A 26127-nucleotide genomic window follows, 5' to 3' on the forward strand; every position below is an offset into this window, starting at 1 on the left:
AAACACGGATGAACAAATAAATACGGGAGGGTCTGGTGTGACTGGAGCAGCTACGACTGCAGTTTTTAATACTGATGTTAAGTTACCGCAAATACAGCTGCTACGATTTTCTGGTATTTATGAAGATTGGCAGGCTTTCCATGATATGTATTTATCTCTTATACATACAAATCAATCATTAAACGCGGTTCAGAAATTAAATTATTTAAAGAGTAGTTTGAGTGGAGAAGCAGAACAGTTGCTCAAAAGTCTTTCAACGACTGATTCTAATTACGAAGAGGCCTGGACACAATTAACACGACGTTATACTAATAATAGATATAATAATAAATGTAATGAAGTTATGAAACGTTTGTTTGGACAGAAAAGTTTAAGTATAGAGTCAGCCACAGGTATAAAACATTTATTGGACGCTACAGCTGCCTGATTAAATTCGCTTCAAAATTTATTAATAGATACGTCTACGTGGGATCCGATAGTAAACTACTTGGTTCTTACTAGATTAGATTCAGAGACGAGTAAGGTATGGGAACTACAGGTAAGTCAAAATGAGAGTGAGGATTTACCCACCTGGGTGAAGTTGAGAATCTTTTTGGAGACGCGATTCAGGACATTGGAGATGTGGGATAGTTGCAAACCTGTACCTAAAAGTTTTAAACACTCACCTAGTAGAAAGGTATTTCATGCTGCAGTTGATGAGAAGATTGTTAATAATCACAATGAGAAAGAGAGAGTATGCGTGATGTGTAAAGGAGCACATGCACTTTATCAGTGTAAGCAGTTTGAAAAACTAACCCCGGAAGAGAAGACAGAGTTTGTGAGAACAAGGGGATTCTGTTTCAACTGCTTAGCGTCAAGTCATGCAGTGAGGCAATGCCGACATCCGATATGATGTCGAAAATGTGGTAGGAGACATCACATGATGCTTCACTATGAGAAAATGCCGAATCAGGTTTTGTCTGAGAACACAGAAGTAACGAAAGCGGTAGCACATTTTTCTGCTGAGCAACGAGTATGTAGAGTGTTATTAGCTACTGCTTTAGTAAGAGTAAGGTCTCATAAGGGTAAGTCATTAATAGTAAGAGTATTAATAGATCAGGGGTCCGAGTCATCACTTATAACTGAGGAGATTACGCAGTTTTTGGGTCTTAAAAAGACATTTGTTAATGGTGTTATATCAGGGATAGGTAGAGAGATAACTAAAGCTAAAAGTATGATTTCTGTCAAGTTAGAGTCACTAAATAATATTGAATTTTTAGTAATTGTTAATGCATTTGTTTTAAAAAAAGTAACATCACTTATACCATGTAGAGATATGTTGATTCCTAATTGGCCAGAGATTAATAGTTTGAATTTAGCAGATCCACAATACGGATCTCCTGGTAAAATTGATATGATTTTAGGATCTGATGTCTACGACCTAATAATGATGGAGGGCTGGATGAAACATCCAACAATGAGTGGGCCGATCGCGCAAAATACCCAATTCGGATGGATTTTGTCGGGAAAGGTACAGCAGGATGTTTCATCCAGAAATCATAGAGTTGTTAGCTTACCCGTCCAAGTGAAAGAAGATGAGTTATTAAAACAGTTTTGGGAGATCGAAAGGGAGCCTGATTTTATTGGGAAGAGAATGACAAGAAAAGAATTAAGATGTGAAGAGATATTTGAAAATACGACTGAGAGAGATATTAGTGGGCGTTATGTAGTCATATTACCATTTAACGGTCCTAATCCAGAGTGTTTTAAGGGAAAGTCATATGAAATATCTACACGCATGTTAAAGTCTTTAGAGAAACGGCTACATAAAAATCCAAAGCTACATGAGGAGTATAAAAGGGTTTTGGAGGATTATGTAGTACAATGGAAGAAATTGTAGAGCGAAGTGAGATTGACGATGAGTTGGTGATGTATGTTCCACATCATGCAGTAGTAAGGGAGGATAAGCAGACGACAAAATTGAGAGTTATTTTTTACACGTCCTGTAAAGGTACGAAAAATGTATCCTTGAATGAAAATCTCCTCGTTGGTACCAAACTTCAGTTTGATTTGAGGCATATTTTACTGAGGTGGAGGCGATACAATTATGCCATAGTGGCGGACCTTAAACAAATGTATCGTCAAGTGAAGGTCAGCGCTACAGATGCAGATTTCCAAAGAATATTGTGGCGACCGATCGCAAATGGTCCAGTTAAGCATTATCGCTTATTAAGACTTACATTTGGAACGGCATATGCACCATATTTAGCGGTAAAATCTCTGCAACAGTTGGCCAAGGATGAGGGTGAGAGGTATCCAATTGCTGCTTAAATTACTTTACAGGACTATTATATGGATGACCTGCTCACAGGATGTGAAGATGTACCTGAAGCCATTGAGATTTATGACCAAATGAGTGAGTTGATGAAAGCTGGTGGATTTGAGTTACAGAAGTGGAGTACGAATTGTAAAGACTTACTTAATTATATAAGTATAGAGTGCCAAAATAAAGACCAGTCAGTCGTACTTAAACACAACGACATGGTTAAAGTTTTAGGAATTGGATGGAATAAAAATTCTGATAATTTCGTATATAACTTGCATTTACCTGAGAATATGGAAACACTGACGAAAAGAAACGTATTTTCTGACATAGCTAGGTTGTATGATCCGATGGGCTGGATCACACCCATAATTATAAAGGCCAAGTATTTCATACAAGAGCTATGGAAATCGGGCCTGAGTTGGGATGATAGCTTACCTGAGGAGTTGATGAGAGAATGGCATAGCTTTCGAGATGATTAAGCTAATGTCCAATTGGTGAAAATACCGAGATGGCTGCAAACGAGACGTAACGACGATATCGAGATACATACCTTTGCTGATGCTTCACAGGTTATGCTGCTGTAGTCTATATTAAATCTAAGAACAGTAATGGTAATGTTGAGGTTAATTTGGTAACAGCTAAAACTAAAGTAGCACCGGTGGAAAAGGAAATTTCCACGTATGGAGCTATGTGCTGCCTTACTTGCTGCTAAGTTAGTATTTGACGTCTCACAAGTGATGAATGTTCCTTAAGAAAATCTGCGGGCTTGGTCAGATAGTACAGTCGTGCTAGCGTGGATTTCCGGAGAACCGAATCGATGGACCACTTTTGTCAGTAATAGGGTCTCTGAAATTCTTACAATATTAGACAGAGAACAGTGGAATCATGTTTCTACTCACCAGAATCCTGCCGACTGCGCCTCGCGTGGAATGTCAGTAGTTGAGTTGATTAAAAACAGTTTGTGGTGGCATTTTGTAAAAAGTATTATTTTTCTTAATTTACTTCAGGTAATTTCTTAGTGGTCGACAATTTTCGTTTACTTTTTTGACTTACTCGTGTAAGGCATTGACTATTTGACGTTTGAGTATGTTTGTTGCGTCATTTTACATATTATATTGTAATTGAAATGATTTGTAAATCGATGGAAATGTAAATCTTGATATAAAAGAGTGGCAATGAGTTTCTTGCTGCTTCTTCTCATTAGCTCAACCCTTAACGAAGTAGCGGTAGATTCAATAAGATTTTTTTTATTTTTTTGACATTCATAAGTGTTATTTCCGTGACCTACATGAATAAAGTGATTTTGATTTGATTTGAAATAAACATAGACATGAGGTTGAAAAATAGACCCCTATTAATGAACATAAGTTTGTTTTGGAAATTTTCACATGCTGTATAAGATGTGTTACATGTATAATAAAGATTGTAATGATTTTATAACAATTAGTATACGAATAAGTAATATATTAGTAGGAAGTATCATTATTGTACCTTTAAAAAACTCATTAAGTCAATAACCGTGCACAAGTTCCTTTTTATCCGACTTCAAAAAGGAGGAGGTTATCAATTCGATCGGTTTTTTTTATGTTCACCGATTATTCTGAGATTTATGATCCGATTTACGTAACTCTTTTATATGATGCGAAATAGATACCATTTGGTCCCATGAAAATTTTACATAGTTTGGCCCCGTAGTTTTCATTTTATGAACATTTATATGAAAATTTTCGTCTACCTGGATGACTTATTGTTTTCTGTGTACGGCTTTTTTTTGGAGTTTTCATTCAGGTCGATTATATATTATTATAAACTTATACTAAAACGTAAAAAAAACTACATATAAAAAAACCGACTTCAAAAACTGAAAAGAAAACTTCTCGAGGGTGTCGAGGACGAATTTTGAGCGGCGGCCATCTTGGTTTTCAAAAATAATCCCAAAATCGTTCTCTGCACCCTCGAGAACATCGGACACGATATCCATATTGCTGAAATCATAATTATGAGCGGCGGCCAGCTTGGATTTCAAAAATGACCACAAAATCGTTCTCTGCACACTCGAGAACCTCGGACACGATATCCATATTGCTGAAATCATAATGCTGTGCGGCGGCCATCTTGGATTTCAAAAATGATCCCAGAATCGTTATCTGCACCTTTGAGAACCTCGGATACGATACCCATAATGTTGTAATCTAATTTTGTGTGGCGGCCATCTTGGATTTCAAAAATGATTACCAAATCGTTCTCTGCACCTACGAGAACCTCGGACACGATATCCATATTGCTGAAATCATAATTTTGCGCGGCGGCCATCTTGGATTTCTAACTCCCTAAAGTACATACATACAAATCTCCCGCGTGGTATAATATTCAAAATAATATTACGTAAATTTTATTTTAGTACTTTCCGACTTCCATTTACTTATATATTTCAACAAATACGCTGTCGCATCATCATTATTTTTTTACTATGATTCCCGCTTTGTACTTGTTTGCTAAAATCTTACGTAATGTGAGCCCGAGAGAAAAAAACACAGTACCTTCCTTGACAGTAGTCACGGGCGTACTCACGGCGTTTGCACTTAGAACATTTCTTGATACATACAATACCATCACATTAAAATTAATTTGTAAACTTGTCTATAGAGGGCACGGATTGATAGACAGATCCGCTTCGCCCGCCTACACAGTAGGTAACCGCCAATCGCCAAGTTGTTTATTAATTTATTTGCCGCCATAGCTTTGCTTATTCATTATTGTTGTTTGGTGTTCGTTGCTTGTTGAGTATATACTGATTTCCGTTTATTTCCTTAAAATGCAAAGAGCATAGTTCCGAATTGACTGACAAGATATTTACTAGATCTATGATATATTTTATATGTGCAGAAACATCAATAAAATACTTCGAGGAGCAATTTCGACGCACGTTGAGGATATAGTGCAAACATTCGCTATACAGTATTACAATAAAAGAAGATGGAAATAATATGTTTGTTTCTTGTAACTTAAGTTCCTAATATCTACATTTTAGTACTTCTGCCATTAAATTTATGGCGGAATTCCTGTGTAAAAATAATATTACAGTTAAAACAACCATAATACAGGTATAAATTATGTTATACGTATATATATGTAGGTATAACCGAGGAAAGTTCCCACGCGATGTCGCTTTCGCCTTGAAATTGACTGACAACTCTATACCTATATTATATAATGTACTCTGTGGGCGTACTGCTGGCATGAGCGAGCATGCAACCAAGGCGTCGCGTTTGGTTTATTACGAAAAAAATTAATATAAAATAATTCACAAAGCGTATTAAAACTTATAAATACTAATAAACTATCGAATAAAATAAGTTTTGAGTTTATAGCTATCATAGTTTTATGATAATAAAAAACAATTCAAATAAAAAATGACTATTTTTCAAAAAGAGAATCTATCGAGATTTTTTTTCGTAATCGTGTTTTCGAAACTGCTTTAATTTAGATAAAGAAATGAAGATAAACATGTCAAAAAATTGGAACCGTAGTATTTGTAGAAATATTTTAAGTATATTTTCAAAAATGTTACTTTTTAGGACTATAGCGCCTTAACATGCATAACGCTCAGCTTCTTTGAAGCCAATTTGCCTTTGCCTTCCCGATGACCGGTGAATTGTTAATCGCTCGAGATTTAGACCCAGTATTCCGATACTAGACAAGGCAATAAGGGAAATTTTGTCAAAGAGTGGTGATACGACACATGGGGATTTTTAGTGGCAAATGTGCAAACTTGTGTTTTCTGTGGAGTTAACCTTTTCAAGAGAGTACTCGATAGAAGACACAAGTTCTTTCCGGCACTGTTCGACGACTTCCCGAGAGAGATCTGCATGGCCGGTGTATACGGCTACACTAATGTCACCCGCATAGCAATACATATTGGAGGCGTCCAATGATATGTAGAAGAAAATAACACACGGCCTTTTTTTTTGGAAGAAGAGGACAAACGAGTGTACTTGTCATCTGGTGGAAGGTGATCACCGCCGCCCACATTCTCTTACAACACCAGAGGAATCAATGGGCAAACTCCAGCGTTCAAGGCCTTCGGGTTCGAGCAATAACCGACGACTACGACCTGTATGCTTCGACCAGGAGTATGCTGGCGGTCCACTTGCATAATCTCTTGAAGCCTCAAATGATGGAAGCTAAGACAGAAGCGCCTTGTGCAATACAAACTCAAAGGCATTCGCTATATCCAGAATAATTTACTGCCCGGCTTTCCGCACCATGCCGCATGCCGCACGCATGCTGCCGTTATAAGTGTACCAGATGATCACCCGCCAACCGATTATGGCGAAAGCCATACTGTCCGCCGTTGATCAAGTGATGACCCTCTATAGTCTATACCAAGATGCAGGCATAGTATTTTTGCTGCTTTATAGTGTCCAAACGGACGATGTAACGTGTAGTATAACGTATAAAATATATTGGCAAAAATAATTATTTTAACAAGAAACTTCAAAGCATCTCTTGTTATATTTTTAACCGACTTCAAAAAGGAGGAGGTTATCAATTCAATCGATATTTTTTTTTATTTATGTACACCGATTACTCTGAGATTTATGATCCGATGTACGTAATTTTCTTTATGAACATTTTTTATGAAAATTTTTGTTTACCTCGATGATATAATTGTTTTTTGTGTGCGGCTTTTTTAGGAGTTTTCATTCAGGTTGATTATATATTATAATTATTAACGGACACTGCAAAGTTAAATTAATATTAAAGGTAAATGTGTATTAAATTAAATTTTTAGTTATTTGATACTTTTCAGGTTTTGAAGTCGGTTTTTTTAAACGTGATTTTTTTCATCATTTCATACCTTGCATTATAATTATTATCTTTTCTATTTGTGATTTTTGTTTGACTTGATTCACTTTCTTTTAAAGGAGCTTCTGATGCCCTATACACATATACTGAAGGCACCCAGCAAAGAAAAACGGAAAAGTATTCCAATGGCTTTCAACTTCTGGCTAGACATACCAAAGGAAAAGGCAAAATTCATATCAGATTATGTTTATATGATACACACGGCTTCATTGGTGTGAGTTAAAGATATACTTATTAAATGTACTTGTGTTTATGTATTGTATTATGTATTTATTAGGTTGTTAGCGACAACATTTTTTTGTTGAATTTTTTTCTTAAAGCAACGAATCTCTTGTCCACAACCTACCTGGATGTTCATTGTCGGTTTCCTCACCACTTCCTATTACGTGGGCCTCTTCCCGTTTGCAAAAGACGATGGAGTCTTAGGATATCTTACTTATTAGGTCCATTTCGCCACAGACATACGACCGTTTTCAATAATCTATCTATACTTAGTTTAAGTTACTAGAGGTACACAAATCTATTATTTTCCGGTTACTTACTTCAATAACCTATATCACAGAAAGCATTGGACTATAACTATATAAGACATAACTATCAATGATGTTCTAGAACTATGGATAGATAAGCTCTTATCATTAAACGGTGACAGCAATGTATCCTTTACTAGAGATAGATACGTTATTGAAAACGGCCGTAAGTAGACATATAATACTGTGCCATAGAAAAAGCTAAGCGCATTAGCTCGATAACGTGTGATAAATTTTGATTTGTCAATGTAAGTGCTAGTTTTATATTCAAAGTTACACTAAATAACTTTAGCAATAACAAACATGTCAAAGTATTAAGCAAAAAATGAGTTGCACCATTTGACAATTTTTAGATGACGTCACAACTTTAACAGTAACCGTCCAATCTTCGCCGGTTAAAGCTATTGTTAATTTTAAATAGTGACCTGTCAAGAGTTTCAAAGAAATATTCGGTATTGACTTGATAGCTTCAGATCCCACTGCTTCATTCTGCACGTATGTGTTTTTTTGATAAAACTAATTTGAAATGAACGTTGAGAGAGCATGTAGTGTATTAGCCACAGGTTGCCTGTAAAAAATGGGCAATTTACACTTTCATATCCACTTTTAGGGGAGGTATCATTAGGGGGAAACTACGACCAAAGCATCAGACAATACAATAAATGACGTGCGTACAAAGTACACATGTTAGAAGTGAAACTTCTTTGTGAAAACTAATTTTTAAATCTCGTTCATATTAATAATTCTCCTAATCTGTTCTGTAAACCAATTGTATTTGTCAATATTAGAAATTATTGGATATTCTACTTACTCGCGGCCACGCTAAACACGCACGATACAGCGCGAATAGGGAAGATGTTCTACTTTTTCAGATCCAGGTGCTTAACCTGCACGATACAAAGCTAGAAGGGGAAGATGTTCTCCTTTAAAATCAATTATATAAAATATGTAGGTACAACTGGAGCGAATTAACATAACACCTCGCTCGATCTTGACGGTCGCCTTGCGAGGGCAGTGTTGGGTTAATCGTTAAAATTGTGAATTAAAACGTTAATTATTATCATAACACTGTTAAAAACTTATAGTAACTACAGCGTTATATATATTACTCCGTAGTTATACAATTATCACTATTTGTTAATTTAATATAAGCACAACATTTTATTTGTTTTTTTTTCGTGTTTATGGATCGATTACTAGGAGATGGGTTCTTTAGCCAAGTCTCTACATAGCTACATCGTTTAGGTATAATAATAAACTTTATCCTAAATATTATAATATTTACAGTAATTTTAAAATTTTAATAAGAATATAAAAAAATAATCTAAGCACTAAAACTTAACTCAATTTAAAAAAAATCAAATATAATTCTGAAACAAAAAAAAATCGAATCAAATTGTCACGGCACCCCTACCTGGTATTTGAGTATCTCTATACAGAGAGAAAACATTAGTTTACTTTTGTAATGTATATATTATGTACAATAAAATTTTAAGTTTAGTATCTTTGAACACTTAGAAAATTAAACATTATTTTATTATGAGTAAAAAAATAACATACCGATGAATTGAGAACCTCCTTCTTTTTTGATGTTGGCTAAAAATATCAATTTTTCTCAGGGATAATTACTATCTTTTTATTGAAGTCAAACTTCTTAAGGCGCATGAGGGTAAAATTTTTACGAATGAAACGCAATAGAGCATCACGAAAATTTGAGACGTTTTTGTACAAGTAGAGGAGGAGGTTTTTGTTCAAGGTAGAGAGCGATTGACTTGATTGAGGAAGCTAGTAAGTAGAACATCTTCCCTACTAGCCTTGTATCATACAGGTTTTTTTTTTAATTTATGATTTTATTAAATTTATGAAAAAAAATTATGATGTCTACAATATGGATATCGAATCGAGGTTCACGAGGGTGCAGAGAACGAATTTGGGATCATTTTTAAAATCCAAGATGGCCGCCACGCAAATTTATGATTTCAACAATATGGATATCGAATCCGAGGTTTTCGAGAGGCAGATAACGAATTTGGGATCATTTTTGAAATACATGATGGCCGTCGCGTAAATTTATGATTTCAACAATATGGATATCGAGTCGGAGGTTCTCGAGGGTGCAGAGACCTAATTTGGGATCATTTTTGAACATATGGCCGCCGCGCAAAAATATGATTTCAACAATATGGATATTGAATCCGAGGTTTTCGAGGGGCAGAGAACAAATTTAGGATCTTTTTTTAAATCCAGTGTCTATATGTGCCATTAAAGTGTCACGAAAATATGGGGCGGTTTTATCCAAGACGAGGGAGAGGGAGATTGAGACTTATTGAGATAGAGTTAGAAAGGGCAAACGTAGCATGAAGCACATGGCACCGCTAGTAAGTAGAACAACTTCGCTACTAGCGTTGTATCGTGCAGGCTTAACGGGTGGCCGCGAGTATGTAGAACATCTAATAATTTCTAATATTGACAAAAAAAATTTGGCTTAGAGAACAGATTAGGATAATTATTGATATAAACGAGATTTAAAAATTAGTTTTCGAATGAAGTTTCACCTCTGACATGTGTACTTTGTACGCACGCCATTTTTTTAAATAATAGTAGACTTTAATCTACTTACAAATAAGTGAACAATTTGTATTGTATTTTATTTAGCAATAAGAAGTATTTTGGGTTATAAATTTGTGGGAACGTTAGTGTACTAAACTCTAGAAAAAAAAGGAAGAAAAAATTTAATTTTTAAACGTATAAGTAGTATGTATAAATACAAAATAAATAAAATAAAAATAAACTTAAGATTTAAATAAAAATAAACAAGCAAAATAGATGTAGTACTTGGAGTTAAGTTAGCTTTAATAGATGGCGTTAAAACATAGATCATCCAGTCTAAGTTCAATAAATAGTAATAGATTATACGTCATCTAGTACACAATTTAGAAGTCACTATCATAAAATATATAGTATTTCCAAATCAATCACTAATTCTATCTAGTATATTATTTACTAGGAGATATTGGTTTTCAGTAGATGGTGCTGATCACAGATCACACTTAACTTATTATAATATAAAACGGTTAATGTTTTTTTTCTAGGTCTGTTACCTATTTATATTAATTGTTAAAACTTTTAACACTAAGCTATAGCATCGTAGTAACCGTATACAAACCTATCTTGGATGACACCGACTCCAAAAATAACAATAATCGAACTAACTAAATTAGAATTGAATTAGATTAATTAATTAGATTGTATAAAAATATACAATTATTTTTATACTTTTGAGTGCACATTATATCTATTGTTTTGGAATCGTGTTTTTGAAAGCGGTTGTTTTTTTGTTAATTTTTTTTTATTTTTAGTGAATTTGAAGTACATTAACTAACAACTTGTCTAAATATGTGCAGATATACTAAATTTTTCAATGCAGCAATGAACGTAAGCGCTTAACTGAAGAGTTCCATTACTTTGCCATGGATTCCGTACTCAAAACCTAACCAAACTATCTATGAAGTATATTATTTCCAATGCTGCTATACGTAAGTATAGCAAATTTAAGACTTTTATGATTTTTCTCATGGATGATTGTCAGATCTAGACCAAATTACAATCGAGACCACACGGGAAGCAACTCTATAAAAAAAGAATTATAAAAATCAGTTCACCCAGTCGAAAGTTTTGAGGTACAATACCGACGAATTGAGAACCTTCTCCTTTTTTGAAGTTTGTTAAATAAAATCTTATTCTAATTTTTAATAGATTGAGTGCCCACAAATTATAATGAAGTTAATAATAATTAATGTAAATATTAGGAAATTAACAAAAACACAACGCAAATACAAAAAGAAAACAACAAAGAGAAAAAAAAAACAAACATAAACTATGTTCGTTGTAAAGGGATCCAAGTGAGACATTTGATTATTGTATAGTTCCAAACAGCGGTGAAAGAAAGCGTTTGAAGCAAAATTAGATTTAATTCTTTTGACAGTGAATAAATTATTAGTTCTACGAACACATTTAGTCGGGACTCTGAGTTTGATCTTTTGTACAAGGTTAGGGGAATCAATTAGAGAATTAATAATTTTATATAGAAACATCAAGTCGAACTGTTGACGCCTAAGGTGGTTTCTAGTGTTCATAATTATTGTTAATTGATAGTTCCTAATATATATCTAATTCTTTTCACCTTTCCATGAAGAATGACTTATAAAATCTTTTATCAAAAGGTTGGATGACGTGTTGGACAATACTCCAGTTCGCCGTAACATTCCGGCTGCACACGTGGTTTATGGAATTCCACTTACAATCAGTGCCTCAATACAAGTCTTTGTGCTTTCGTTGAAAAAGCTGCTGACTCTAGGACATCCTCAGGTATGTTAAAATTTCGTTCATTTATCACTAAGCCCCGAAGTCACTCCCGACTACGTCTTGAGCGGAAGATCCGTGCAAGCATTACTATCTGCTGATTGAACGTGGTCCATAAAACCATCATACAGATTCGTACTCTTAAATTGCCAATGCAGCTACAGATATATCCTTCCTAACTTAAATAGATATTCCAACATGCGGCATAAAAATATGTTCCTATAGGCACTCTTAAATGTTTATACTTCTCCCTAGTAGACACGAATTTGAGTGTATGCTCTTGATTGTTCCGGCCTCACATTCAAAATATACATTGACAAACTTGAGTCACTGCAGACGAGATTTTTGAAACTCCTTGTTAATAACAAAACTAAAAATAGTTATAAAGGAGATTATCGCAAACTTTTCAAAATATGCAAAATTTTACCAGTCAGTCTTAAACACAAGTACCTTTTGGCAGTTAATAACCATGACAATCTATATATATAAATGAATTGCTGTTCGTTAGTCTCGCTAAAACTCGAGAACGGCTGGACCGATTTGGCTAATTTTGGTCTTGAATTATTTGTGGAAGTCCAGAGAAGGCTTAAAAGGTGAATAAATATGAAAATGCTCGGAATTAAATAAAAACAACAATTTTGTTTATCCTTTGATGTGTGCCCCGTCGCTCAGAAAATAAAATTGAAAGAATAGTTTAAAATGAAATAACTAATTAGTTACTAATTTTAAACTTAATTTAAGCTCAAATAAAATTGGAAAACAAAATTTTATGAACGTAAAATCTTAAGTTTGTCATAAGAAATAAATATTTTTACCAGTACTACGTTCTTCGTCATGCGTGTACGCGGACGAAGTCGCGGGTATCAGCTAGTCAGGAATATAATCAATTTCAGTCGAGTCATAGGTATAGCACGAGGTCGGTGTCATCTGGTAAACTAGAAGTACACAGTTTATTTATTTATTTATCATTATTATGATACACTATTGATCTTACACTAAGCATTTATAACTATTCAAATTATAAACTATAATATTTTATAAATAACTAATAATAACTGCTTCAAATAAAATAAAATAAAAATGAAAGACTGCAAGTTTGAATATAACCTAATAATAAACAATACAAAAATCCACTCTGAACAGGATGTAGCTTCTGCTTTTGAGAATTTTTTTTCTGACATTCCAGTTTCTTTCTCAAGCACCCTTGTCTCCTCCACCAGTGTTGCCGAGTCACTTCTTTTGGTAAATGTTAAGGAATGTAAACAAAATTTCAAATTCAGTGTTGTTAGCCCAGCAGAAATAATTAAAACTTTCAGATCTTTAGAAATGAAAGAAACTGCTGATATACGGGGAAAAATAATAAGTTCTGTTATTGACGTCATAGCACCATATCTAGCACTAGTTTTTAATAGCTGTATTGAACACGGCGTGTTTCCTGACCATCTGAAATATACTAAAATTACACCAATATTTAAATCGGGACTCACTTCTGACACGAATAACTATCGCTCTGTTTCAGTGTTGCCGACCCTAAGTAAAATTTTTGAAAAAAATATTTTAAGCCAAATGCTTACTCACTTTAACACTTATAAGTTACTTCACATAAAACAATTTGGCTTTACTAGGGGACGCTCGAATACGGATGCAGGTGTTGAACTCATCAGAAATATTTTTGAGGCCTGGGAGGAATCACAGAATGCACATGCTATCTTCTGTGATTTATCTAAGGCTTTTGATTGTGTTCAACATTCAACGCTGGTCAGGAAGCTATGTCACTATGGTATAAGAGGATCTGCACTCGATCTTCTGATTTCATTTTTAAATAATAGGATTCAGAGGGTCGAGGTGAATGGCAGGAGATCTCCTAGGACTCGTCTCGGTATGTGGGTACCACAAGGGTCTATTCTTGGACCCTTCTTCTTCCTAATTTATATAAATGATCTACCTAAGCTTGTAGAAAAAAAAGGTGGTATTGTTTGCGGATGACACTTCACTTATATTCAAAGTGAAACGAAGCCAAGTTTTATACGACGAAGTAAACAATGCTCTATCTGACATCGTGTACTGGTTTAGCGCCAATAACTTATTGTTAAATAGTCATAAAACCAAATATATTAAATTTACCGCGCCAAAAGTCTAAAATGTAGATGCGAATGTTTTATTAAATGGAGAGGTGGTAAATCCAGTGGAATCTGCTGTATTTCTTGGCATTACTCTTGATTCCAAATTGCGATGGGGCCCCCATATTGAAGGATTGGCGAATAGGCTTAGTTCTGCAGCATATGCGGTTAAGAATATTAGACGGTTAACTGACATAGATACAGCGCGCTTAGTATACTTTAGTTATTTTCATAGTATTATGTCCTATGGTATATTGTTATGGGGCAGTGCGGCCGATATTAATACCATCTTTGTGCTGCAGAAGAGGGCTATTCGCGCGATTAATAACCTAGGTCCTAAAGAATCATTAAGAGAAAAATTGCCGTACATATATAAATGTATCACTGTACTCACTTTATTTATCAGATATAAAACTTGATAAAATATTGCATCTTTTGATACTATGCCCGAAAACATTATAAATTTGTTGAACTGTTTCAAAAAAATTTTGCATATCAATAACCTCTCTCACTGCATCATTGAGTACTAGATTTAAATTATGAGCAGCACATATACGGCATTTGGCTCAACATCTTGTATGAGTTTTTGAACTCCACCATAATTCCGTTTCATTATGTTTGCACCATCATATCACTGTCCTCGACACTTATTTAGAGGAATATTATTTTTCGGGTTTAATAATTTGCTTGGACATTGCTAAAGTAGTTCATCCTTTGAACTTTAAAAAATATTTTTGAGCTCGCGGCCTCTTGCCTCAAATTAGCTTATTTACTAAAAATATGAACTTTCGAAATAAATTGAATAATATATAATACCATAACGTTTTAGATCGCATCATCTTTTTCCGACAATATTTTGGAAGCATTCCGGGGTCAAGGAAAGGAAATCTACTGGAGAGATAATTTTCAATGTCCAACTGAAGAACAGTACGAACATATGATAGAACAGAGTAAGTTTTATTTTGTGAAACGTGAGTATCTCACATAATTTATCATGCCATTATTATGCATTACATTATTAATGTGCAACCAATCGGCGTTATTTGACTACAAGAGCTATGGATCTTCGCGAATTGTCTCAAATCCAAACGTATAATCCGCTCTTCACAGCATAGTTTCTGCAATAATTTTCATGGATGACATTCAGTTACTGCGTCACAATTTTCACAATTTCCGTGTCAGTCGAAACACGCCCTTAACCTTGTGTTTGCGTGTATAATTTATACTTCCTTGTACTATCTGTAGGTGAAAATGGCATTTTTTACGATTTTTAAGAGTCATATTTTCTTATGTTGTTAGTTGATTGAAAAAATAGTATAAGTAGGGACATAGCTTTTGCATACTAAGATTTTGTGACAAAATATCACCGCTCTAGAAGTATTATCCAGGGAGAAATAATAGGAATACGGAATAAAATATGGAATAACGCTGCTAGCGTCCCCTCTTAATACGTCAAAAATGCGCTATAAAGCCTCCTCTCTACTATCGGCGATGATGGTTACTTGTAATTTGTATGATCGTCTATCATAGGCAAGTTAATCGTTGATCATGGTGTAAGCATCCACACGATCGTCCGTGATCATTAATTATTGACCGGTAGTCCTTCAAGATGGTCGTGTAGTTTATAGCTGCACTAATGGTAATGGTAGCACCATTCATTTAATTTCACTGTTAAATATTTATGTTTGGGATTCCATATTTCTGATAGTCCTGATAAAGTTCTATGAATTTAAATGTTTCTTCAGTTGACCACACCCAGAAGTCATTGCATCGTATGTAAATTAAAAGAAAACAAAACAACGCCTTGACGACCGCGACGAGGCGAAGTACGTACAGCTTTGCTCACTGTCCAGTATCTTCAGTGTATGTATGACCGGCAATAGTGTGGGCACGCGCACGCAACCACACGCGAATTCCCTTTGATCCTCCTCCTCGCGTCGTTTTCCTCATTACTGAGGGTCGTGACTCCCCCACTGCATCAGTTTCTCCCGTATGATTTCCCTCCATCTGCTGCGATCCTTAGCTTCATAAACATTGTGGAAGTTTATGTTCAGAAAAGATTGTATTTGGTCCGACCATCTCGTGGGACTGCCTCCTATGGAACGTTTGCCATTTACCTTGCCTGTCACCATCAGCTGTTCAAGATTGTGACCCTTTTTACAAGCAATGTATCCGAAGAATTCCAACACCCTACGAAGGCATTTAGCTGATAGTCTAGTTTTGAAATTAAGCTCTCTCAGAATAGACCCGTTGGTGCTAAAGGCGGTCTATGGAATCTGTTGCATTTTTCTCCAGCACCACATTTCAAAGGCATCTGCTGGGTCTCTGTCGACCTTTTTCAGTGTCCAGGTCTCCGCTCCATAACTGAATACAGAGAAAAAGAAAGAAGTCACCAATTTGGTTTTAGTTTTTTGCGTGATGTTACGGTCTCTCCATATCTTGTGCAACTGGGACATTGCCCTTTTGGCCATCCCTATACGTCTCCTTATCACTTTTTCGCATGATCCTGTGTTATTAATTTTAGACCCTAGGTAGACGAAGTCACTCACGAGTCAAGGTTAAGCGTTCCCGTTAGTTCAAGGTTGTTGGTACCACCCACTATCATTACTTTGGTTTTGCTATGATTGATTTTTAGACCCAACCGCAAACTGATGTTCTCAATCCGGGCCAGGAGGTTCACCGCCTCGGTTTCACTTTCAGCAAGGAGTGTGGTGTCATCAGTGTAGCGGAGGTTTGTTACGTGCTTCGTGTCCTGTGATACTTGTCCGAAAAACCCGACAAGTCACCGATCGCCGCGATCACTATGACGATGATCGGCGACTAGAATCGAATAAGCCGTCCACACCATGGAGCTCGCTTGTAATCGCCATTGTGAAGTGGCGTTTATTAAATTATCGGCGCTCTCGTAGGTGCGCAATATGACCCAAATCCGTTTTATATATTCACTTAACGATACCCGATAAAAATTTCTGTTAGTGACGCGTCTGTACCTATTTCACCGATGATTAAGAGCAACATTAGTGGCCATTCTCAAGTCTTTTATCTTTGGTTTTTAACCCTAGATGAAAATTATTTTCAAATATGATCATTATCATCATCATGTACGTCTCTCTGTTTTGTTTTTTTTATATTTTTGTTTTCTGAAGTGCTAGAGTACTTCAAAAAGTGCTTTAAACTATTACACAAATTCGACAACAATATTAGGGAAAAATTTAAAACGATTCCACACAGAATATTAATTCCTTCCCATTTAGATTTAAAAATTTCGTTACCTTCTGTTAGGGATATTTTAAATTAAATTAAATCGTTTTAGAATTCTTAAATCATGAAAAGGCCTCAGCAATTTTAACTCCAAATGGTACTGCCAATAGTTAATAATTGACATTATTATACAGATTGTTTTTTTTTGAGAAGGGCGGTGATGGCCAAGTCGGAAACTACGAGACTTAGAGAAGTGGTGAAAGGAGTCATGCCCTCGATATTGACCCCAATGATTTTTCAAAAAAAAATTCAATATATATTATAGGTCCAATGCACTCTGTTGCTAATAAGGATCCATCTTTACAGAGAAATGTATTACTAAAAATGAAAGGAAATACCTAATTTTTTCTTTTATTATTTTTATACGGAAGAAAACACACCTCCTATTCAAACTTTTTGTTAGAAATCTCATTTTTGTTTGTTGATTTCTATCGAGGATAAATCCTGTCATGCTATCAAATGCAGTATGGTCATTAGAGAGACGTATAAACATTGGACGAGTGAAACCATTTTAGACAACTTATTAGTTTGGTAAAAGTGAGATATGAAAAGCAATTTGTAATGTTTTTCTATTTTTGCTTTAATTTTTAGTAATACATCTTTCCAAACTTTGATCCTGAATGTTGTATCAGCAACATAGTATGTTAGTTTGTTTATAATATTCAGGATATAATAAATGGAATAACAGGATTGGTACAATAATACAGGTTGTAATTTTTTTGAAAAATCATTCGTGTCGATTTCCGTTAAAAGTTTAAGAAATTTATATAAACTAATTCAAATTCAAAATTCAAATATTTTTATTCAAAATAGGGTGTGACATCACTTATTGAAAGTCAAAAACTACCACCCATTCCAAAATGAATGCCTCAGACCTGAAAAGAACGGGGTCAACAAACTCAGCGGGCTTTTTTTTTCATCGAAAAAATATGTTTACAAAGTAATATTGAAAAATTAACCCTATTATTTAATAGCTCGAAGGCGGTCACTCCATTCCCAATGTGTGGTATCATTAAGAAAGTAATTTATGTTATAGTAACCTTTACCACACAAACGTTTTTCAACAATTCTTTTGAATAACGTAATACTTTTGTTATGAACATTTTCTGGGATCCTGTTGTAAAAGCATATACATCGCCCCACAAAAGACTTACTAACTCGACTTAGCCGAGTAGTAGGCATTATAAGTTTATGTCTATTCCTGGTGTTAACATTATGGTTATGACAGTTTCTAGCAAATTCACTTATGTGCCTATGAACATACATTACATAATCAAGAATATATTGAGAAGCAACAGTCAAGATGTTAATTTCTTTGAATTTTGCTCTCAATGATTCTTTAGGACCTAGGTTATAAATAGCGCGAATAGTCCTTCTCTGCAGCACAAATATTGTATTAATATCGGCAGCGTTGCCCCATAGCAATATACCATACGACATAATACTATGGAAATAACTAAAGTATACTAGTCGCGCCGTATCTATGTCAGTTAATTGTCTAATCTTTTTAACTGCGTATGGTGCCGAACTAAGTCTGTTCGTCAATCCTTCAATATGGGAGCCCCATTGTAATTTGGAATCTAGAGTTATGCCAAGAAATATAGCAGATTCCACCGGTTCTATCACCTCTCCGTTTAACAAAACACTTGCATCTACATTTTTGACATTTGGTACGGTAAATTTAATATATTTCGTTTTCTTGCTATTTAACAATAGGTTAGTAGCGCTAAACCAGTACACGATGTCAGATAGAATATCGTGCACTTCGTCATACATAGCTTGATTTCTTTTCACTTTGAAAATCAGTGAAGTGTCGCTCGCAAACAATACTACCTTATGTTTTTTCTCTATAAGATTAGGAAGATCATTTATATAGATAAGGAAGAAGAACGGTCCAAGAATAGACCCTTGTTGTACCCCCATACTGAAAGGATAAATATGCAGTTATTGGTTTCTTGTAAATCGAGGGCATGAATCCTTGCACGACTTTTGTCTAAGTCTTGTAGTTTCCGACTTGGCCATCACCGCCCTTCTCAAAAGACCATCCTGTATACCTAATCATCCAAACAAAAACATTTTTGAATTTTTAGAGACCGGCCACGTGTTCAATCTGTTTGTTAGCTTGATGTCATTATTTAGCAATAACAAGACGGACTATTCTCACCTCGCCAAGCTCCTGGGCACTTACTTTCAGCTTATTGACGATTATTGCAACATTACGAAGACTGAGGTAAGACATTTAATATACCCAAATATAAAATACTTATTTTTTTTTTATTTATGACACCACTTTTATCACCACATAATAATATATTTTATCCTGACAAATATTTCCGGCTTCTAATCACATCTGTCCATTCATACTTGCTCAAATATCCGCTGTCAATCTGGGTACGTTTTTTATTAAGATTTCATACATTACATTCACGTATAGATATCTCAACGCCCTTCTTCTTGACGCCTGCACTAATATTGAGTCCTATAAAGCGTACTTAGACTTTACTTGAGTTGGCTGAGTGCAAGCTCAGCATAATCTTTGATTCTGTATTTTTGGCTGGGATTATGCTTATCCTTAAACAAACTTTAACAATTGAAATAAACACTTTTAAAGGATTAAAACGCATGTAACTGTAACTGTATATTCATATTAGATACTAGCGGACCCGACAGACGTTGTTCTGTTAAAAAAAAAACTCTCGCCGATAGAATTTCGTAAAATCCGTTCTTAGCTGACCTATACTCGACGAAAGGAAAATTCCTACCAAATTTCAAGTCTCTACGGCTTATGGTTCCAGATATATAATGATGAGTGACTATATACGTGGAAATCTCTTATATATATATATACACATATATATAGATTTCCCATGGAAATGGATTTTCTAGATTCAGACCACAAACTTTCAAGAATTGGCCTTGGGATTTGTTAATGGTCATGGCGAATGCAAGACGGATCGGAAATTAAAGATTTGCTAACTCGACATGCAAAATATTCATGAAGTAGTTGCTGTAGATCATGAAGAATTGCTATTATCATTGCTCCATGGTGCCCATGAAATATTATTGTTAAAATTTATGGTGTGCATCTTCGAGAGATAGCAATGATCCAATTCGATGGTGAATCTGTCCTTGTATCTACAAAATCAAAGGCAAAGTCCGTATTACTGATTTGTAAACACTTATTTTTAGAATTAGCATACATAATACATAGGAATAAGTATAGTAGGTATGTTATTCTTCTACTGTATTGTGTGTAAGAATATAAATAAATTAATACCTTGAATGTCGGATTAAATCGTCGTTCTTAGATAATGGCTGCCCCAAATGAGGACATTTGGAAACAAACATTGTATTTTTGAGTGTTTGCTAGAAAATGTCGTGATTCGGTAGTTTCCCACTAAGGCAGCACAATCCTGGCGTTTCTCCGGAAAATACTTGCAAACAACTTCCATTGACCCAATGTGAACGCTAGTATGCAAGCGGTAATCAGTACTGTAATTGTATCGAAACGCTGCTAAATTCAAATCAGTACTTCATAAATTTCTTCTTGTGCGTCGAAAATTATCTAGTTGTTGATCTCTGAGGTTTACTGGCTGCCTCGCTTTGCTCTTGTGATTCAAAAACACAACGTCGAGCCCATACTAACGCGGTGCTTTTTACCTGCAATTTCTTGTTCTTCGTCAGTCCAATTCGCAATGTTTCGAATCCTAGTTGCATTACGTCTATGTCGGGAAAGATAGCACAATACGCTAATAGAAACTCGAAACAAACACACCCACCCAATGACATTCTATACATAAGAACGTCATTGCACTCACCAGTCAACTTGAATAACATGACGTGCACTGTCAGTTGTATTTTATTACTCATGTAGCGTGAAACTAACAAAAAACTTAATTGAATTCTTTCTATTCTCGAGATGTCATGAAAATGTCAATCTATACAAAATGTATGAGAAAATAAATGTTTTTACAATAATATTTTCCTGTGATTTTTTCGATATTTTGTTACTTATTATCCTATTCCAGACTAAGAGAAACCCAAAAAATCAAACAACAGAAAAAATGGTCTAGCCGTTCTTGAGTTATAAGATATATTTGCGTAATAGTTTATATTTTTTAGCTAACCCGACGTTTCAAGTTGTCATTATGACAAATACTATCTTTGACTCATTTCATCTGCAGTCCCCCTGAAAACGGAGTCTGGAAAGGTCTTGAAACGTCTGGTTAACTAAAATAAAAAACAATGTAACTTTTACGAAAAAATCTAATGTAAAAACACAGTTACAATTACGCGTTTTAATCCTTTAAAAGTTTTTTACTTAAATGTGTAGCACTCGCGTTAATCAAAGAAAATAATTTAAAAAAATATTTTATTAGTTAAAAAAAATCTAGTTACATGCATTGGAATTATTCCAAATATCTTCATTAATATATTACTTACTTAATTATTTTTAGTAAATTAGATAACTAAAGGAACACTAACATTTATTTCAATCTGAACTCCGACAATCTGATAACATTCATTTTTCGATTATACTAATTATTATAATAAATAAATATAAGTACCAGAATCTATTTAGTAGATTGAGTGAAATGAGTGTTTCTATTTCAAACGCTTAAAAATGTAGAAGAGATTAACGATAGGTGGTAAATTTTACTTCTAATAAGTGATTTCATATCATTGAATAAAAATATTTTAATTTGATATACAGTATGTATTTTACATTTATGAATTAAATGTAGCCACAAACTTGTTATAGCATTTGCTGACGATATACAAAACATGAACGAAATCGGTGCACTATAATTACCGTGCACCGATTTGACCTAATGGTCAAAATGTAGACTTTTAATTTTGAGCGAATATTGACATGCTGTACATTGTAAAATCGGGTCACGGGGTTACTGGGTCAACACTCAATGATTCAATGAACTTTAATCTTTGCACATCAAAATGCGATGTTGCCATTCCGTGCTCTTCAAGTTCAAAGACACTGGTTGTTTGTCGGATAGAACACATGCGATGTTGCCTGTTCGCTGCTCGCGGTGACTTCAAACGCGTCGGACCGTCCTATAGCGAAAGAACGCGAACGGGCTTGGGGTAGGGCACAATCTATCGACAATCTTCTTTTAAAGGAAATAATACCCGATTCAAAAAGCTATTAAAATTAAAATACTTAGCGCACAGTGTTTCTAGAAATATCATAAAAAACACTACGCTTACTAAAATACTTAGTGTATTTATTGAAATGAAATGAAAATGAATTTATTTATTTTTTTTTATTTTGCTTAAGTACAAAACAGATAATAATTATAAACAAAGGAGTAATAGTAAATAACAATAACGTTTTTAAGCAGTCGTAAAAGTGTTCGTAAGAATGAACATTTTATTAATAAGAATTTTTATTTCATCGTCGCAATTATTCAAACAAATCAAAAGTGAAGCCGACGATCCAGAGGTCAATGTACGTCGTCTTAACAGTACTGCTATCTCTTAGTATATTTATTTAAATAATTATTTTGTTTGAAAACTTCACTTTTTCAATTCAAAGTTTTTAATTAAATAATAAATTTTGCCATAGTTCTGTGGACTAGTATTACTTATATTTTTATTTATTTCATAGGTATGCCATAGACCATACTGTATAACATACAGTAGACAACACTGGCAAAATCGAAATCCAAAAATGTGTTACCAAATTGGTCCATCTTTTGTTACTCCTGTGAGACTCAACTGAGCTATACCTACTTGATCGTGATTTTACTCATTATTATCACTAGCACAATTGTAGCGTGGTCTCGATGTGGTTTTCGATAGCTGAAACGCGTTCAATATTTATACAATTTTTATTCAAATCCAGATTGCAGAATCTAACAATTTGTATGAATCTTAATTCACTTTTACAATTCTATATAAAACAGTAACTAAATACCAAATTATTTTACCAATATCATTTTTTAGGCATTAGAAGAATGGACAGATGCAGATAAAAACCAGGTCAGTAAATTTAAATAAATAGTTAATGTTAACTACTTCGCGGCCATGTTCAATAATAATTGATCGATCAATGTGCAAATAGGTGGTGGATAGAAGTGACCGCTAAAATTATATTTTTTAACTACCCTCATCTTGTCGAAGTGAAACTGCCAACGACCACAGGCTTGTGCGAGCGTCACATAGAGTCCGGGGAGTCCGCGTCCGACCACTGTGAAGAAGCGGTGCTATAATATATAGTAATATATATGTCGGAGAATTAGAATATAAAAGTAATATGGCCTGTATGATTTTATTCTACTCTGTGTATTGGGCTGAACTGATGGCGAACGTCATCTTTCAAAGTGTGTTTAAAGTTGTCACAGTGTACGTCACTGTCGGTGACGTGCTTGAAGTTAGTTATTATTGTCCATCAGTAGAGCGCTCATTGAGAAGTGGCAGTCGTCTTCAAGCTAGCGCCCGCGCCGGTTGTGCGCACTGATCGACTTAAATAACATGGTGGATACCAACACGGTGACGCCCGATTTTAAATCCAAATAAATCTCCGAGAGCAGCGGTGGGATCGCCTTCGCAAACATTCGACTTGTTTTCTGGGACGTCTGCTACACGATACCAGGGATATTTGACGCCCGGGAACGGATTTACAACCATGCTGAAGTTGCGTGATTTTGAAGACGGGAAGGTTTTCACGTGAGGCCTTGAGCAGTATTCTCATGACACAGCGATGTTTATGTCGTGATAGACAGTGGACAGTGTCTGTGCAGTGGGAATGTGTGCTGGAGACGTATTATTTTTATGTGTAAAGGATCCTGGATAACTGTGTGTCACTGGCTAGTGGTGCCACTAACTGGCACCTGCATTTTTAGCTGTACCAAGCGTTACGTGCAACAGTTACAGAAAAGTGTGGTGCGTCGCCGTGAGCTGATATTTCCATGCACGGTTTTACTCACGTTTTATCGGTGTGGGTACCAACTAGTTTCGGACCATTCGGAGGTCTTTCATCAGAGTGAGTATAGTGGGCTCGCGATAACGTCCCGTCTCATAATGCGGATTTGTGCTAGCTAACTACAATAAAGGAAGTTTGATCATTGATCATACAGTCAGGATAAGTGCTCAGATGGTAAGTATGCCGTAGTTGACGGATGCTCTTCCAAGTGACGGAGGGTTCCCTAGAAATACGTAATTGATACTTTCATAGAATTCTGCTATTTAACAGCTGCTACGGACTTAACTACGCGATCCGCTAGCTAAGCATTGTGAAATTTCGTTTACATATTCGGTACACACAAGCACATTATCTCTGACCAAGGAACTTCTTTCACGAGTCAAGAGTTCCAAGGTGTTTGTACGGAGTGGTCCATTGAATTCCATGAAATAGCTAGTGGAGCCTGTCGGGGTACCGGACCTGCCCGTCAGAACGAATAATGCCGGTTTTAACTTATAATCTGTTCTAGTTGAGGTTCAACTTGCCTTATATTGCAAAATTCCTAGAAGTACTGGTAAGAGACCGATCCAGTTGCTAATTGGCTGTAATAGAAGTCCACCTAGATAAAACTCTTCGCGATAATCAGTATATCTTACAGTGATCCTACTCACTAGCAACTTCGTAAAGATTTGTATCTAAAATTATACGGCGCCTCTATCGGACACCTGGAGAACTCATTTTGGTAGTATGAGTCATAACGTAAAAGACCTATCGAAATATTATTGCAAGCGAATGACGTTCTGCAGCGGTTTTTATAGAAAAGTGTTCAAGCTAGCGCCCGCGCCGGTTGCGCGCACTGATCGACTTAAATAACAAGGTAGATACCAACACGATGACGCCCGATTTTAAATCCAAATAAATCTCTGAGATATATATATGTACTTTGTAGTCTGAAAACCCCCTCATTCTATTGTTGCGTCCTTCAAAACGTCCGTGAGAAACTTTCTACGTAGCTAAGTTAAGGTACTGGCTCCGAGGCAGGAAGAGGCGAGGACATTTAAGGTAAAAGGTAACTAATTTATCTTTGGCATGATTTTGCACATTGAGCTGGGGCTCAATTCCTCATTTATAGGTAAACGAAATACATTCCACTTAAAATATATTTATATCGAAATAGCAGCGAGAGTTGTAAAGTGTAGTTACATAACATTTTTTGGTCCTTCGAGCCGGATTTAATGGTATTTACCTATTTAGGTACATATAATACTACCTATATTTTGATAATGAATTATTTAATAAGTCGTAATCATCGTACCTACTTAGCACCACTTCAAGATTTCGACTTCGGAATCAGAAATAAAACTTAACCTTACAATCCGCATTACGAATTTGTTGTAAAATCACCTTGTGTTACAATTGAGCTACACTCTCTAGCATAATTTTTATTATTTCCTTAATCAGACTCCGTCTCCACCTCCACAAATTGCCATCAACATCGGCCGCTAAAATCCACTACAAAATGCTGTAAGACATAATGTTATGAAGTACGCAAACAACACAAATCTAGCCGTTCCAATCTCCCACAGTTGCATTATTTTTACATGGGGTAGGAAGCCAAAATAAGTTTAGTTTTTCTCAATATGAAAACCTCATTGCAATTTAGAATCGAATGTAACTCCTAAGAACACGGTAGAAGAAACTAAGTCTAGTATTGACTTATTTAATTTGATTATTGGTACAGTAAATTTAAGCATGAGA

The 26127-nt window shown here is 35.1% G+C and overlaps 1 protein-coding gene across 1 annotated transcript in view; it reads left to right on the top strand.

The window, feature by feature from the left end:
- The window catches only part of LOC126964839 (terpene synthase-like), an 86982-nt gene that overhangs the window by 57144 nt on the left and 3711 nt on the right, over positions 1-26127 (top strand). Inside the window, exons 3-5 of the mRNA XM_050808157.1 lie at positions 15016-15136; positions 19538-19677; positions 23412-23447. Coding sequence (XP_050664114.1) covers positions 15016-15136; positions 19538-19677; positions 23412-23447 — 297 coding nt within the window. The remainder of the gene's footprint in view (positions 1-15015; positions 15137-19537; positions 19678-23411; positions 23448-26127) is intronic.

Source organism: Leptidea sinapis, chromosome 6, assembly GCF_905404315.1.
Source record: "Leptidea sinapis chromosome 6, ilLepSina1.1, whole genome shotgun sequence".
NCBI lineage: Eukaryota > Metazoa > Arthropoda > Insecta > Lepidoptera > Pieridae > Leptidea > Leptidea sinapis.